This window comes from Pomacea canaliculata, linkage group LG11, assembly GCF_003073045.1.
Source record: "Pomacea canaliculata isolate SZHN2017 linkage group LG11, ASM307304v1, whole genome shotgun sequence".
NCBI classification, from domain to species: domain Eukaryota; kingdom Metazoa; phylum Mollusca; class Gastropoda; order Architaenioglossa; family Ampullariidae; genus Pomacea; species Pomacea canaliculata.
Window position 1 is genome coordinate 8,457,567 of NC_037600.1, and position 18,259 is coordinate 8,475,825.

Here is an 18,259-nt window from a genome sequence, read left to right on the forward strand (position 1 = left end):
GAGATGATGAGCGGTTTTTATGATAAATGCTTCGGAGGTTCCTTTTTGTACTTCGGTGAGTTCCTTCGCCGACATGGGTGTGCAGGAGACGCTGGAGACACCGGGGACACGGGAGACACCGGGGACACAGGAGACACAGGAGACGATGACTGACTCGGTTTCCCTTTGCGATCTGTCCGTTCACTCGGGCCAGGGTTATCTAGAGCTAAAACAAGGGTACCTTGTACCAGGGTGCATTCAGGGTGAACAGTGGACACGAGGGCTCAAACGGAACACGTCAGACACGAGGGCTTAACCTTAACCAGAACACATCCGACATGGAGTCTCAGCCAGAACACATCGGATTGTCAACGAGCGGGTATCCAGCCAGAAAAAAATTCCATCGAAAGCAGGGCGAGGTCGGTTTTCTACCCGTTGTTGCCATCGCGACGAAAGCAAACTGGTCCTTTACGCTTGTGGGAACATACATATTTCATGAACGAGGCCATTCAGAGACGATCAGCAAGCGGGACATCGGTCACTCTGCGGACTCACCAGGCCTTGAGACCGAGGTTTGACCCCCCAACACACACATATTTTCCCCCAGGCCCCAGCACACACACACACACTTTCCCCCAGCACACACACACACGCACGCACGCGCTCGTCGTGACAAAGGTCAAAGGTCCTCTCACCCTCGGATCCCCCTTCTTCCCGGAGTTGAATGGTTTCGTTGCACAAAATTTGTGGCTGGAATAAGTAGCGATGGGGGACACGTTTGACACCAGGCTGAAACTGCTACTGGAAACACTGGCCATTATCATAAGAAGCGTCTGGCGTGAGAGCGAGGATTCGTCTGGACGAGAGCTTTGTGCGAGATCGACTTGCCCTCACCGTCCTTTTCAATCGTCGGACCTTTGCTCACGGAAGCTGCCACATTTGATGAGCTACATTACATTTTATTCAGCATTATTGTGTGTGTATGTGTGTGTATATATATATGTTCACAGGCTTCTCGCTGTATTGAAGTACGGGCAAAGACAGAAGGAAGTTGAAAGAACCTTGCTCATGTCCAATGAGGTCAACAGCAGGGTGTATTTGTTGGCTGGATATCCATTCAAGAATTTCTAGGTCTGTGAATAATAATGGTCGCTGGTAGGGTAGTACAAGTCTCACACAAAGGTGGTACAGGTCTTACATGTCTCGATCAGGGTGGAATAGGTTTCATTGAGGGTCCCAGTCAAAGAGGTTCAGCTCTCGGGTTGGTCGATCTCTTTGAGTGACACAGGTCTCGCTTAGTTTTGTTACTATTTTTGTTGCTGATTGTATATTTTTAATTGTTCTTTTAATTATTGCTTTTTATTGCCGTTTTTCTTCTCATTCTTGTTCATCTTTTTTTTTCTTCTCCTAATTATTATTCTTTTTCTCTTTTTTCTTCTCCGTCTTATCTTAACCATCATCATCTTCAAACATTTTTTTAATAGACTGCCTCTTCTCTTTCTTTTGCTTTCTCCCAAACGTTACTTTGCCGTTTCAAACCTTCCAACTTTTCAGCGGGAAAAGCCGTTTATCCAGCGCGTGCCCCCCTTTTTTTTAACTCGGTTATGTTCGCCCCGATCAACGTCTGACGTCCATGCGAAATCCATTTTCTCTGGTGTCTGCAGGTCTGAACTGTTGTCCACAAACGCACGAAAGTCAAACTGCATTTACAACAACGGCCGTAATTTCTTCAGACTCGAGAAACAAAATGCTCCACTCGGAAATATTAAGCCTCCAAACATCCAAACTAACCAGTTGCGGCATACGCCCTGGACATCTTGTAAACCCGTGCTGCCGCCATTGCTGATTGCTGCAGCGGGGTAGGAGGGAAGAGAAGGGAGAAGAAAAAAATAAACAAAACAAAACAAAAAAATATCTCCGTAATATTTCCTCGGCAAAAAAAAAAAAAAACAAACTTCAAACTTCTTGACTAATTTGCTGGATGATAATTCCCCCTAACCCCGCCCTCCACACCCGGCCAGCCCACCCCACAAACCCCACCCCTCTACCGTTCTTCTTTCTCTCCACCTCTTAGCGGGCGGCGGCGAAAGGTCAGGCAAACCCTTTGCCGAGCGCTGGAAGGACAAAAGTCGGAATCGAGGAGTTCGCCGAGTTGCAGGAAGAAACTGATTTTGCTTTGAGCGGCGAAGCTGCAGGATGGAATTAAAACATTTTTGTTTGAGCCGCCGACGGGTGGCGCGGAGGCGAGCACGCCGCCACAGAGGGTAAAAGAGAAGACAACTCTATCAATCAGCCCGCTCTTTAGTGCGCACGGGGCACACAGAGGGAGGAGGAGGAGGAGAAGGAGGAGGAGGGAGAGGTTATGGCAGTGGGGTGTGGGAATTAATAAAACGATGGTGGTTGAAATAATTCCGAGCACGGGGATGTGAGTGGGAGGGACTGTCTTCAGTCGTAGCTATATATTGATGTTTCACCTAAAGAGTATTATGTTGTCGTGGTAGTCTAGCTCTGTGCGCCATCGCATGCATCAATATGTGGTGAGGTGGGGTAGGAGGGTTTGAGGGGTGGGTAAGGGGATTCACAATAAAGGAATATTATCTGGGTTTTTGGTGATCACTACGTACTGTCTGATGAGTTCGACAAAAAAGGGCAATGAGTTTATGAGAAATAGCATCTCTTTGTTTCTCCCTTTTTCTCTCTCGATCTTTCTGGAGGAAGATTTTGTCTTTGACCATTCGCTGACTGCTTTTCTCATCTTTTTTTTTCTTCACACTTTTGTTTTCTCTTATTCCTCTTTCTCATTTCTCTGCCCTCTTTCTTTCTCTTCTTTCTGTCCTCGTTTTTTTCTTTCCTTCCCACTCCTCTCTTCTCTTTTTATATTTGGATTTGAGAACGTTTTTCTTCGTTCTGCCTTTCTTTCTTACTTTTTGTTTTTCTTGTCTCTCTTCCTACTCCCTCTTCCCTCTTCATTCTCTTTCAGAAAACATTTCCCTGTGACTCTTCTTTCTCTCTTTTCCTCTCTTTCTTCTCATCCAATCCTTTTTTCAGAATCAAGAAAACTTTTTTTTGTAACCCATCACTCTAGTACTTTTTTCCCCACTTTTTCTTTTTTTTTTTTTTCTTTCACTCTTTATGTTCCCAATTCCGTCTTCCTTTTCTCTAACCCCTCTCTCTAGATCTTCTCTCTATCCTTTGTTCTTTTTTCTCTCATTTCTCTCCCCTTTCTCTCTCTCTTCTTTCTGTCCTCGTTTTTTTTTTAAGATTCGAGAGAACCTGTCCCTCTAACCTTTCTCCCCTCCACACACACACTCACTAAAGAGCACTGCCACTGATATTACCTGTTGTTTCCATTGTTTACGCCCACTGTTTATACCTTCAGTTATTTCCTTCTGTTGTGATGCAGAATGTACCTGTCTGTACACATCTTACCAGCCGTGTTTTTATTCCCGAGTAAGCAGACTGACTGATGTATTTTTGCCCTTTGTACACCGTCCCTTTTGCTTACCTCCCTTCAGTCAGCCATGGACGGAGGCTAGATGTCCGCTAGTTGTGTTTGTTGGATGACAAAGTGTAGATGTCTGCACATCCATTGTCTACCTCCCTTCACTTCTAGCCGCCAGCGTCCACTGACTACAGAAGTCGGAAGTCTTCCCCCACCCCTGTCTCTCTTACATCAAAGTGTAGTGTCAAGTACAGTATCTACTTCTTTTTTATCTTTCTTTCTTTCTTCCTCCACCTCTGTTCTCCTTTTAGATTTTCTAACGCTTCTCTCTGCCCTTTCTCGCTCTTTGCTTTTCTGTTTACAGGGCTGACTACTTTGTCGTGATACAGCCTTTGTTGCTGATTCGGCGTAAAACATTCCTCCTCCTCCCTCTCTCTTTCTCCTTTTGTGTGTGAGAGAGAGAGAGAGCGTGCAACTGAAAAAAATAATCAAAATGAACAAAAGCAGGCCACCAAAATTGATCCCAGCGACCTTTGACGCCATCTTAGGACGAGTAGCGACGGTCGTCGAAAAAAAAAAGAAAATTCTGTCAGTCTGTATCAGCGAGCATCTCACATAAATCAAGCTGTTTGTCATCGACATCAGGTACAGTGCATTAGCACAGACAAACTTACCTGGTCTCAACTGGTTCTAGTCCTCCTCCCTAATCTCATAGTTCTGTTGACGCATGCGCAGTGTGTGTGTGTGTGTTGTGAACTTTTCCTCGACCTCTTGCTGGACCAACGCCTGAGGATGGCCTGGTGAGACCGAGGGACGAGTTTGACACCGCCATAATGGCGTCTTAACGCAGCCAAGACTCTGGTGGTGAGCAGGGAACCGTTCACGGGGAGCCACCCATCACTTCTCAATGCTTTGGACTTTTGGCCTTTTAAGCCCTCGGCACATCGGGCATGCTTCGAGGGAGGTCACCAGGCTAAATCGTGGCATTTACAAGGTGCGAAAGTCTCATCCCCCGTCTGTGGAAATAAGAAATTACCGTTTTTTCAATGTGTATAATTTTTTTGTCCTTTTTACATTTTTTTCCCTGTGGTGGGTTACGAGGGGGAGGCTAGAGAGAAGAAGGTTTTTTTTTTTTTTTTTTTTTTTGAGATGATGGGTAGAGTTTGACTTACGTACTAAGCAACTTTGGTTTCAAGTTGTCAGGACTAAACCATTGTTTCTGCTCACCTCGAACTTTCATACTCGATGTGGAAATAATGGAATGGCGGCAGGAAACGATGAAACTAGTCCAACCGCTTCATCCATCCAGACGAAGTGCGTCTTCTCTTGTCCTCACTTTTATGAAAACCATAGACGATCAGCTGGGAGGTGTCATTCTCTCTCTCTCTCCCCGGCTGTCTGATTCTCTGTGCGAAGGAAGAACATCGAGGTCCCCACGCCCCACAACAGTTACGGCTGGGCTCCGCTTCCATCAAACCCTCGCCCCTGGGTGCTCCAGTAATCTGTCTCTTTTCACCACCTTCAAGAACAGAAAAGGGCAGCGATACCCGTCAGTGCAGGCTAGCCTTATCAGTGGCAGCATCCACAACGAGCAGATTCAGATGTCGATTGGAGGAGGAGGAGGAGGAGGAGGAGGAGGAGAGGGAGGCTGTCGACTTTTTCTGGTTCATTTCGGTGCATTGTGGGGAGAGATGAGGTGGGGTGTGAAACCTTTCTAAAAATCGTGTACAGCTGGATGCTTTTGAACCTTGTTCTTTCTTTCATTTTCTTTCTTTGTTTTTTTTTTTCTTTCCTTCTTTCTCTCTGTGTTTGTCTTGAGTTGTATTTCTGTATGGGTTGTGCATGTGTGTTATTTGCTATGTTTTGGGTTGCGTTTGTCTTATGCTTGTGTGTGTGTTGAATTGTGCATTTGTGGATGTGTGAGAATTGTTGTGTATTGTTTATCTGGATTGTGTGTGTGTTGCATGTAAGCTTAAGTGTATATATGTAATTGTGTGTACCTTCTCTCTTCTTCAGTCTTTTTTCCTCTTTTCATCCTGTCAGCAAACAGCATGTAAGAGCCTAGTCCCCCATCCCACCTTTCACTCCATCTTTTTCACCTCTAACTGCCCCTCCCCTCCCTAGCTTTCACCCATCCACTGCTAGAAAAACCGAAATAAGTTACACTTGAGTTCTGAATAAAATAATTAAGCACAGACAAACACAACCATGTGGTCTCTACGAGCCTTGGATGTCCCGCACTTCATTGCCTGTAACCTTCCGCGTTGGCTTCAAGCGGAAGGACTAGAGAACCGTCACATAACTGTCTCGCAGAACCTCGCCAAGTGCAAGGGACGTTGCCATGGTGATCAGGCCCTGATGGTGCCCCTGCTGATGCTGTTTAAGTGTAAAAGCGCCCCCCAGCTGACGTCCATTTTGTTGGACGTTAAAGTGCTCCAGATGATGCGAATGTTACTGGACGTGAGATACCCGGACAAAACTTGTGTTTTTGCACAAAGTATCTTAGAAGCAGAAGAAGGTTAAGATGGCAATTACTTCTGAATGACAGGCCCGTGATGAGATATGAACCGGGGAGTTAACTTCCCTTGCTTTGCCTTTGAGGCTTGTGAGGAAAGAAAAACCTGAATGAAAAAGAAAAAAAAAAAGAACCAGAAGGGAGGAAAGATTTTATTGCAGGTGACTGAAGAGGAGCGCCTTGGCCAGGGGTGCAGGTCCACGGGAAGGGTGGTTTGGAGGAAAGGGGGGTAAGATGAGAAATGCCATTGAAAAGTCAAAAGAGTTTTTCGCAGGTTGGAGTATCTCTCGGCGCCAACAAGCAATTACCAGCTATCATGGCGTCTAAATCTTCCGCTCAGGGGGTCTAACTCTGCTGTCAGCCCGTTACAGGTTAACCTTTCTTCTTCTACCTTTTATTCTCTTCTTTTTCCCATTCTCTCTTCCCACAGCCGTTGTCTCCCCCTGTAATGATGATTTAATTAGCTACGTGAAAAATTTTATTTATTTTTGATGGTGTTTTATGTATTTATAGTTTGAGTGTTTGACTTAACGGTTCCACTGGAAGTGGCCAACGACCTGTTTTGTAAAGAAGTTTTGTTCCTGCTCTTAAACTTTTTCTTTCTGGTGCATTTTTTCACTCCTGTTTTCTCTCTCTCTCACTTTCTCCTTTACTCTATCGCACTTTGCTTTTCTGTCTTTTGCCTTCCTCTCTTAGCTCTCTTCCTCTCGCTTTTTTCCCTCCCATTTTCTCTCGCTTGTTCTTTTTCACTTACACGTTCTCTTGTTTTCTGTTTTCTCATTCTCTTTTGCTTGCTCTATTTCCTCTCTCACTTTATTTTCTTTTCTTTCCATCTTCCTTTATTTTATTTTCTTTCATCTCTTATTCTCTATTTTCTTTTATTCTATTTCTTTTTTTGCTCTTTCTTTATCTTTTCTTTCGCGTGGTCTTTATTACTTTCTTACTCTCCCTTTATATTTTTTTCTTTGTTACTATCTCTCTTACTTCATATTCTTTATTTACTGTCTCAGTTTTAAATACAGTCTCTTGCTTTCTCTTGTTCTCTTTTCCTATTTCAGCTCTTTTTCTCTTTTTTATCTTTTGTTCTCTCTGTTTCTGCTACTCTCTCTCTCTCGTCTTTGCTATTTCTCTTTGTAACTTTTATTGAGTCTTCCTCTGTTTCCTTCTCTCTTTTTTATTAATCTTCTTCTCTCTTTTCATCTTTTTTATTACTTTTTCTTTCTTTTTTCTCTCTGTCTGTTGTTCTCTCTTTTTCTCTTCATCGCTTTCACCTTTTTTCTCTGGCTTTTCTCTTTCTCTCTCGGATTCTCTGTCTTCGTTTTACTTACGTTCTCTTAATGTTACGTCTTCTTTTTCTCACTTTTTTCACTCTTTCTTGCTGATTTTAATTTATCTTCGCTTTTTCTTACTCTCGTTTTTTTCACTCATTTTCTCTTTATCTCTTCTATTCTCTTTCTCTTGCTATCTCTCTCTTTTCCCCCCTCACTCTCCCCCAAGATCGGTTATGAGCACGAGCCTACCGAAATAAAGAAGCTGGTAGATTGTTCTTGTCATTCTCTTTCTCTTCTCCCGTTCACTTTCTCTCAATCTCATTGGCTTTCTCTTTGTCCTTTCTACACGCTTTCTCTCTCTCTCTCTTTTATTGTCTCTGTCTCGCTCACTTTCACCTCCACGTCACACCCAATATCACCCGGGGAAAGCATACATCTTCTGCTGATCGTGCAGTCTACAGTTGTACAGCGATGTTGACATCATTGTGCGGACTGAGTGCCGGCCCCAGGCTCCCCCGTCACCTCGTCCTCGACGCTTTCGTCTGAAGAGCCCAGACAGCACGCGCATCGCACGCAAGCGTCCACGAGCGAGAGCTCTTCTTCCCCCAAACCCTCCATCTGCTTTACTTGGCCTTCCCCCCTCTCCCCAACCCTACCCCTCCCAAGGAGAGAAAAAAACAGCGCACTTGATCCGATCAGAATTTTCAGTCACCGCTAATGGCGGATGATGGCGGCGACCGAAACCGTATGGGAATTGAATGGATTCCGGAACGGAATAAAACGCAGGAGAGGAGAGAGGGGTTTGGAAAGAGAGAGAGAGTTCCTTAACACGATTGCTCTAGAGTTGTTCAGATAAAGCAGGCTGCCTGCTCTTTCTTGGATACTTAAAACCCAGGATGATGATTTTAACAAGTGGTGCGAATGTTCGCGTGTTTTTGCCGAGTTCCGTGAGGGTCGGGGGACGAGATACGAACCTAAGCCGAGGACTCAACATATTGTTAATTAGAAGAAACTTCGCCGTCTGTTGACAAATCAACATGCCATCTTCGCTAGATTTTTTAATCCTTCTTTTTGTGTTTGTTCTTGAAGGACAATGTCTGCTGGGTACACCTCTTGAAGATGATGATGATGATGATGATGATGATGATGGATGATGGATGATGGATGGATAATGGATGGATGCTGGATGCTGGATGGATAATGGATGGATGCTGGATGCTGGATGCTGGATGCTGGATGATGATGATGATGAGGATGAATTAGACATTTGTACAGACCTGTGCTAAAACAATCAGGTCATGGTTTGAGGCTGACCTATTAGTATGACAACTTAAGCTTTACAAAATAAACTACACATCAAACTTTTCGAAAAAAAAATTCAGACAACAAAAGTTTCATTTTATCGGATGACGCTACATCGGTTAACCCCTGTTATTCCAACTCACCTCACACTTGCAACTGAATAAAGTCTGCTCGCCCGACACAAATCCAGATCGTTGGCCACAGAATAAAAGATCGCTGAGACAAATTGTTCTCTTTGAGATATTCACTTTATCTCTGTCCCAATATGTTTGGAGTACACATTCTTCCCAGGACTGTGAGAGCCCGGGTAGTCAGCGGCGCTGTGGTGTTGTAAAATAACTGTGTATTGACTCTGTCTGATTGATCTGTTTGGGGACAAAGTCAGCGGTCTTCTACCCCGCAGGGGACGCAACCCAGTTTCGCAATTCGCACGAGTGACATGCCCGACGGTCCTTCTGGTACTCAAGGGGCTTAATTTAGTGACTAAATTTAGAGTTACCTGCCTTTGTTTTTCTGGCAAATGCTTTAAAGGTTTTTCCTGCTAATACCTTACACACCAGCTTACTCTCAAACACAGTCTAATTCTATTATTATTATTATTATTATTATTATTATTATTATTATTATTATTATTATTATTATTATTATTATTATTATTATTATTATTATTATTATTCAAGAGACTGGTAAAGTATAGAAATTTTACAGACTCCAAACAGAAACTTTGTCTTCTGGTGCGCTAACTCCATGTTGCGGAGCTGACAGACACCCAACCAGCCAGCCAGCCAGCCAGCCAGCCAAGCGGAATTTCTCGTTTAAGCTCCGTGGTCTAGTTCGTCATCCTCTAGATGTATATACATTATATCATTTCCAAAACTCACATCAACAAAACATCCCGCGATCGCAGCGAGCTTGTTGGCTTTTCTTGCCGTAGTTGTTGCGATTCACTGGATCGGAATTCAACTTTTTAAATGTCCAAACGGAAAAATTCTATAAAAGCTAGGCTTGTACGCAAATATCCATAACAAACCAGTGATTTTATTTTATACTTTAGAGTTTTTTTAAAAATAATAGTTTGATTAGAAATATGAAAAGATATCAGAATTTTTTTCCAGAAACCCACTCCGTCCTCGAAACTAATCCTTTTAAAATCCATTTCCACTTTCCGCTCTGCTCTGGCTGTGTCCGCATGAGGTCCTCAGATCGCTGGGGTTCGGAGCATAACGGAAGTGCAGCTACTCTTGCATTCTGTTGCTTCCGACGGAGATACACTTGCCTGCATCTGAATGCACACGCATTTGCAGCGAAAACATCAGGACTTGTTTTCGGATCCGGAGGTGGGGACAGATGCATGCTGGTCACAGACCATTCGCCCTGCGGCCATGCTGAAATGTAAACATGAAGCAGCATTTACAGATGATTCAAATGAATCGAGTCTTAGGTGTTATCTAGAAGGCAGCAGCGGTTGGGGACGGATAAGGGGGCGTGTCACCCGGTGCATGGATGTTAAACCGACGATGCAAGCCTGGTCCTGGAGCATTTCCACTGAAATGGAAGACATGTCCTTCAGCAGGACTTGGACTACAGAGATGGAATGAGACTAGTCCAGGGAAAAATATTTTATGAGTGGTTGACTGCATGGAATGTTTTCTAATTATTGGTCTCTTTCTCCCGTCTGTATTCTGAGTGTGTGTTCCTCTTTCATTCGCTTATCTTTCTATATATATATATATCCATTTTTTCCTCTCTCTCTTTCTCGCTTTTATTTATTTTTATTTTTTCGCGATCTATTTATATATATATATGTTTATAGCCTCTGTTTCTCGATCTCTATATTTATTTCTCTGTCTTTTCTCTATCTTTGATATCTCTCTCTCTTAATCTATCTCGCGAGATTTCTTTATTCATTCTTTTATCTTTTTTCCCTTTCTCTCAATCTCTTAATTTCTCCCTCGTCTGTCTTTTCTCTCTCTCTTACACTCGTTTCTGTGCAGCTTTTCTTTTTTTCCTCTATTTTCGAGCACTGGGGACTTTACTCGAATCACAAACTCAGATCCTGGAGGATTATGGCGAGCTTGCGCTTGAGAGCTTTTTATCTCCCCTGTTTTTCCCTTGAGGTGGTGCGCGACATGATCTCATCTGAGGTCTTATCTACTTCACTATCAAGTGACATAGACACGAAAGATGACTTATTTGTTACCTAATAGTGTGTTCCGATAATGTAAGAAGAAATATGTGCGTGTGTGTGTGAGAGAGAGAGAGAGAGAGAAGATCAATAGCGCGATGAGCAGTTCCATCAAAGCTGCCGACACAGCAAACGGCTACAAGTGTTTTGTCAAATCAATAGTATATCACGGATTCTTGTTTTAATTAAAATATATCTATTTTGTGCAAATGATTTCCGTCAAGTAAGCATCATATCATATTAAAAACTTTTTTGAGACAGATAGGTGGAGACCACATAATCTGCATAAGAGGCGGTAGGTCATCTGATGTGACCCCTTCTTAGTTCGGAATAACAAAGTGAGAGAGATGATGATGATGATGATGATGATGATTTATGACCATAGACTACTGATTATCAAGGGAAGCAACAAATAGACCACTTATAGGCGATCACATAAAAAATGCAATAAATATCATTTTAATGAAGACAATAAAATCTATAACAACTAAAGCATATTGTCTTTATTCAAACGTTTTGGTATTGACATCAGGCCTATATAACCGATCCGCCATCTTTAAAAGCACAAATTAAAAGCTTTTAAACTTAGAATTTTGTCCTCACTTTCACCGACACATGGTGGGGCGGGCTAGAAAAGAGAGAGGTAGTCCTCGCATTTATCAATTGTTTGCAAGAATTCATTGTGTGTGTGTGGTTTTGTTGTTTTTTTTTTTTTTTTGGTTCGTTTTTGCTGACCAACGCTTCTTTCCTGCCTGCTCGTCTATAAGGCCCTTCCATAGCAACATTTCGCTCTCCTTTGCGTGAGACTAGAAAACCACACGGAGGAGCTTCTTCATCTTTGACCAAAGGGTATCTGCAGGCCACCAGACTTTCAGAAACCGAGACACACATCGATATTCAAACTTCGTAAATTTCAGTATTTATTTCAACCTAAATATTGATAATCAGCGCGATAACTCCAAGGGCCGTCAACGGTTAAAGTCGTTATAGCAGAAGGAGGGAAGATGGCCGCGGGACCCCTCGCCTGACTGAATGCATCCCCAGCTCTGTATGTGTGGTTAGACCGAAGTAGTGTTTCATCTCCAGCCAAAGCCGGGGCTTATAATTTTGGTTGGATGAAAGATGTCTCATTATCATCGCCATTTTTCTCCCGCAGATCAAAAGATGAATGAAGATTTCGAGATCTCGTTTCTTCTCACGAGAGGCATAGCGTAGGCTGACGGACGACAAGTCGTTGCTGCGTGTCGTGGGTGTGTCAGACAAGGACAGAAGGACAGTCGTTCTTGTATCGCACGTGCCAGAAGTTGTGGGAGGGTAAAAGGTACAGGGGGTGGGGAGGGTAAGAGATGTGAGTTTGGCGGTGAAGATGAAAGTTTGGGGAAGACAGGAGGGAAAGTAATTTGTGGCCTGTTACGGCACGCCATGCTGTTGTCACAGCTGTGTTTTCTCGCGAGATTTTGTGTATGACATCGATCTTCTTTTCGTAAGTTCTTCGCCCAACAGCTGGCGCATAAATTCACATTTTCCTTCTCCTCCTTGTCGCGCGCCTCGTTTTTCAACGGATCGGACGGTCGCGCGCCGCCATTCAAGCAAGGGAGTTAATTCTTCGGGAAAGAGACAACTCTTGGCAAGGCGAGCGAAGGGGAAAGGCGTCCCTGGGCCTGATTGATTGGAGGAAAATTGAGCTGCCTATGACATCGAACTCTTGAGCCGGTATATATCAATTTGTGTGCCACTTATCCCACCATCTTGTTGACATATTCATCCTTCTTGGTTCTCCCTTTGCCTGGCAGGTTTCTTGGCCTGATAGTCAGAGGAAAGGTTGGGGGAGGGAAGTAAAGGAGAGAGGAAAAAATAAAAAAAGAGACAAAGTAGGGGCGGGTAACTTATGCTTGCTCCGTCTCGGGAGCGGAGCGTGCTCTCCCCTGTCGGCTCGTCATAATGGCTCGTGGCGATGGTTATGTGTAGAGGCGTAATGGAAGCATAGGACTCGCCTGCACAAGAGATCATCAGGGGTTTCTCTGGATCGAAAGCATTTATTTCACAATCAGCAGTCGAAATAAACATGGTGGACAGAGCCGGATGAAAAAAAGAAATGGCGGGTCGACGACGGGGCTGACGAACTGCTCGCGGTGTGTTGCCGGTCGCTCGGTTTCTTTCAGGCTGGGAGTTCTTTGTTGACAGTAGTCGATTCTCGGGCCTGCATTTCAAAGGATAATAATATCTGTTTGATGAGACATTTTTATTGGGTGAAGAGGGGGATTCCTTTTTAAACCTGCATTTACTTTCTTGCAGACAATGTATATGTGTGAAGAGTGTGGGGAAGAAGGGATAGTTATGTATCTAACTTTGGAACTTGAGATGAAACCTCCGTTGATTTCAAATACTTTTAATTCTTCCCTCCACACACCACTATAACCAATACAGCGACAACTTCAACCCCTACATCCTTGTGTAGCTTCAACTGAGCGCCCGTATAAATCCACTTGTCTCATTAGAACATTTTGTTACATGGTGTGACAATAATTATTTAAAGTTAAATGTCAAGAAAACAAAACAAAATGATTGTAGATGAAAGGAAAGACGGGGTTGATTTTGAGGGAGTACTCATCTAAGGTGAGGTCGTAAAAAGAGTAGACAGTTGGGATATTTTACAAAAATCATAAGTAATGACAATCACTAATAATTGCTTTTTTGGATATTTCATAAATGTCTCTGCATTCTTTCATTTTTTCCCTTTTCTCTTCTTCCTTTCATTACACGTTTCTTTCTGTATTTCCTCCTCCCTTTCTATTTTCTTTTTCTTTCCTCTACTAGATTCTCCTCTCTATGATTACTACAGTCTTTGTCTCTCTTTAACTGAAGTTTCTAAATTAATAGTTATTTTTAACCGTGTCAGCATGTTTGTCTCACACTCACACTAACAAAACGGTTGATCTCGTAGTATTTGGTGGAGATTTTAAGTGGTGCTGTTTGTGGGCTACTTATTGTCAGTGACAATTTATTATTGTTATTATTATTATTCCACAGGCAGGACCTTGACGGACACTCCTATCGAGACACAGGCCATCAACGTGACGGTGATTGAGGGCAAGACGGCCATCTTGCCATGCTCCTTCCCCTTCCTTGGCCAACAGAAGTTCAAGGTACGATGCTGCACTCTGCTCACTAACTTTGCTCTTTCCTGCTTTCACCGGATGGAAGAAGGAAACTTATATACTTACACACGTAGCAGGTTCAAAGAGAATGATTGTGTGAGCGTGAGAGTGTTTGTGTAGGTGTCTGTATGGGAATGTTCTTCTTGTCCAGGACAAATAGTGACGAACGTTTGACCAAGCTTGGTAAAGTGTTTACGTGTTTACCTGACGTTTTATTTAAAAACTTTTTTCTGAGCTTGGTCAAAAGTGGCTGCTACATTTTCAATAATTCCCTGAGAGTGACTGGTGGCGATTGCATGCTACCTGTATTTAACGTCCATGCGGATGTAATGTTTTTATGTTATTTTCTTTATATTACATTCTTATTGTTAAATTCTTAATGGTAGATTCTCTATTCGCCTTTTTAAGCCAAAAGTTTCACTACTCTTCTCAAAAACATCTTCTGTCTATTCAAGGGGTGGATGGGAAGGAAGTTTGGGGAGGACAGGGGGTGAAGGAACGAATGTAACAAACCATGATGCTCCAAGTGTCGACATTTTTTTTTAAGTTTTCGCTGGTAGCCTGCCGTATAATTTCGTCGTTGGTGATTGCCCTGATGGTTTAGGGGCCCCGCGAAAACTGATCGTCCGGGGTGCAAAAGTAAGCGCCCCCTCGCGCCTGCCATACTGGTCAAGGGGAGGTTAATCAAGTTCTAGGGTCCCTTACCGATGCGTGGCAAAAGACCGCTGATGAGATCCCAGCAGGTTTCCGCGTGTGAAAGAGAAACAGAAGGGATTAGAAAGACATGCAAGACCGATGGCAGCATCTTTGGAGAGAGAGAGAGACGTTATCGCCCTCGGAATGTGGCCGCTCGCTCGGCGAAAGTTGAAGCCTCTTGCTTGATTTCCCCCCGACCTTGGGCTGTCTGGTGACCGTTAATGATCCATGCTCTCTCTCCCCGCGCTGCCAAACTGACATCAATAATTATTTTTATGGTGACGTGTAAAAGTTGTACGTGTTTGGGGACGGGCTGTTGAGGGAGGAGGTGATGGGTCCGTTGCTGCTGCAGCTGCTTGCCTAGAGAATACGTATGAATGATAACGGTAAGGGGCGGTTGGTGACGGCGGGTGCTGGAACGGAGAAAGCGTTTGGATGATGAATGATGAGGGATTGCTTCTTCTTTTTTTTTTTTTTTGTTCTCGCAAATTTGTGACCAGGTCTAAGATCCTCGCTTTGTGTTCGCTGGAGCTAGTCGAAGGACCAGAGAGTTGAGGAATGGCATGGGACCGCAGTGAGGGTGGAAAACGTTGGGGCGAGGAGGATTAGAGATAGAACTGAAATGTCTTGGGAATGAAGAATAAAAATGGCATTGTATCCTGGCTAGATTTGTCATGCTGGTCACTGGAATGTTCGTCGTAACTGGGCCTGTGACTGTCGTAAGTGGGTCAGGCCTGGTATACAAATAGATGCTTGAGTGCTTGGGGCCATGTGTGAGGCGCATCGTTGTATGGAGGCTAAGCCGGGGCAGTCAGCTAAAGCGCTCATAAAATACATTTTTTCTTGCCTCCATGAGAGATATATATAGTGCTAGCTTCTTGTTTAAGCTGGAAAAATGAACTGAAATACTCATAAAACACAAATACTTGTCATGGCCGTACTCCACAGAGAGAGGGTGCTGGCTGCTTGGATAAGTTAAAGCAATAAACTAAAGTTCTTATAAAATACAGATTTGTTTGCTTATCACCTCCGCGTATATCATCATCATCATCGTCGTCGTCATCGTCATCGTCATCGTCACATAGTTACAATGCTGGTGCCCGAAATATAAGCCCGATTCCCTTGGTTGGCGAGTAGGAGGTATGGGCTGAGGACAGGCATACTTTGTCGTATTAGTAGGTAGTAGATGTCAAAAGTTAAAGGCCTACTTTACATTAATATAATATTTAGCAAACCCTATCACGTGGGCAGATAGTGTAGGCTACGTTTAGAAAACCACCTTTACCTTTTTATATAATATTTAGCGTTTATTTGGCCGTGGGTCCGGGTTAGCTTACTATCTTTACCTTTTTTAAATGCATAATTTAAAATTCATTAGCATCTACCCTGGTGCGTTTGACAGGTGGTGTGGGCCGACCAGTGGTCGACGATCCTGACCCTGCAGGAGGCGCGAGTCATCGACGATGAGCGGATCCACGTGGAGCGTACGTTTGGCAACGAGTGGAACCTGCACATAGAGCGAGTGAAGTACGGGGACCAGGGCATCTACACCTGCCACGCCAACACCCAGCCCTCCTACTCCTACACCATCCACCTCACGGTCGTCGGTCAGTCTGCCACATCTCTTCTTCTTCTTCCCCTTCCCCCTCTGTTGTCCTCTCAAACTTCTGCTTTCATTTGCATACTAGCATCATATTCGCGCGCAAGTGAATAAACATGCAGTAAAGATTCTAGAGATTTCTGAACAACGCATAACAGCTTAAAAATGTAAAATATATTACTGAATATTACAAAGAGTGGTGACATTCGGGGTGGGCACCAAAGAGGAATTCCATTCCATACAGGGCACCAAACCTAAGCCTCTTGGGAAGTTCTTCGCTGTTAGTCTCAGCGAGCCTTAACAGACTAAACCGGAAGCTTTGTACACACCTGCCTCGTTTTAGTAGTTAACTGGAAAAAAATCGTCTGCCAGCAGTCCAGTAATACAAATCCGTGGAATTATTAATCCCTCATTTAGACTCTTCATGTAACCAAGGCAACGCTACGTCACTGCTTCTATAAAAATACTTATTCATCAATGACGTCCCGGCTTAGAACATCTGACGTATTATTTCTGCGTAACGATACACGTCATTCTGTATTCTCGCTCTATTCTCTGTTCAATGTTTAACCTTCTCTGCATTCGTTTATTTGTCATTTACATTTTCCTGCATTTGATTGGTTCTTTTCCCACTGGGGCCCTGTTTGGGATGAATTACCATCTTGGCGCCCCATAAAGCCGGAGCTGGCGATATAACATGTGAAGACCGGATGTTTGTTTGCAACAGCGGCATTCGTTGAATAAAGTGTTGATGTGTCCACAAGAAGATACATTCGTCTGTTTGTCCGTTCGTTCATTTGTTCGTTCCTTTGTTTGCGAGAGCAGCCCTTGTCGAGGCTAATGAGTTTGCAATTGTCTCTTTGCTCAGTATGATGCATCATTTTCCAGTCCTTGCTGTTGTTCTCTGTCTTTTTTTTCTTTATTATTAATCTTTGTCTCAATATGTTGCAACATTTTCATGTGAAAATTATTCTTTTTTTCTGGGTATTCCTCTCATCAAAACTTCCCTCTTTCATCCCTTCTTTTTTCATTCAACTGTCTTTCAGTCTATGTGCGTGATTGAGTCTCTGATTGTATTTTATATATGTGTGTGTGGCGATGTATCGCATACAATCTTTTTTAATAATGATAACACACGCTGTGGACGTATGCCCCTACATTCGTATATTCTTCTTCTTTTTTTCTTCTTCTTTCTTTTTCTTCATTCTTTGAGTTTGTCGCTCACTCAGCCTACCTGCTTAAACCCCTGCGTTCTCTTGCTTCACAAATATATTTTTTATTACATGTGCAATGTATGTTTGTGCTTGAACGTTTTGTGTGTTTGACAGTGCCACCGAGGTTCACGACGGACGAGGCAGTGGGCGACCTCATCGTGCGGGAGGGCAGCAAAGCTGAGCTGGTGTGTAACGCCAGTGGTATCCCCTCCCCGACTATCACGTGGTCTCGGAAGCCGCAGACGGTTGGCCAGCGGACAGAGAGTGAGTTCTGCAAGGAATCATCTAGTAAGAGTTTAATTCAGTTCCATCCTTTCCCCCTTCATCGTCCCTCGCCCTCGTCATGTCTCAACTACCACCACCACCCGAATTTGGCATGTTACTATATTTTATCATTTACTGCATTATTTTTCTAGTATTCATTAATATCATTAATTTACTCATGGGTAAAAATGTTTGCTTAGGGCCATGTGGGAAATGTGGGTCCAGTGTATGCGCCTTGACTTGTGTACCTGGTTCAATTAACTGGACAGTCAAACTAACTACCCGTTCATAAGCGACTAAGCAAGCAAAGTTACCTAATGACAGGCAGAGCTGGAATTCCCAAGAAGTATTATTGCGCGTGTTCTATCTAATAATTTTTCCTTGAAAACTTAGGTCCATTCTTTTTGGATCGAATGGTTTAGAGACATTGGGCGTTGTTCTGCTGTGTACGGTCCTTACCGATCATTAGATTACTAATAGTCGAGCCATGTTTGGAGCCACCTAGTCCCTACCCCTTTTCTGCCTCCCAACCATCCCCCCACCACCAAGAAAAAATCTGGCAAAGTGAGTAAAGCCAAACAGATGAACTCCTCATTGACGTCCATCTGCAAACGTGTCCTAAACTGGACAGCT

The 18,259-nt window shown here is 43.5% G+C and overlaps 1 protein-coding gene across 2 annotated transcripts in view; it reads left to right on the forward strand.

Annotated features, from left to right (window-relative positions):
- Window positions 1-18,259, forward strand: part of LOC112574892 (limbic system-associated membrane protein-like) — a 126,022-nt gene that overhangs the window by 76,251 nt on the left and 31,512 nt on the right. The window contains exons 2-4 of one of the 2 annotated variants that reach the window (XM_025256254.1): window positions 13,725-13,840; window positions 15,951-16,155; window positions 17,477-17,626. In XM_025256254.1, coding sequence (XP_025112039.1) covers window positions 13,725-13,840; window positions 15,951-16,155; window positions 17,477-17,626 — 471 coding nt within the window. Of the gene's footprint in view, window positions 1-13,724; window positions 13,841-15,950; window positions 16,156-17,476; window positions 17,651-18,259 lie in introns of both variants that reach the window. The other variant, XM_025256252.1, reaches the window with a different exon arrangement.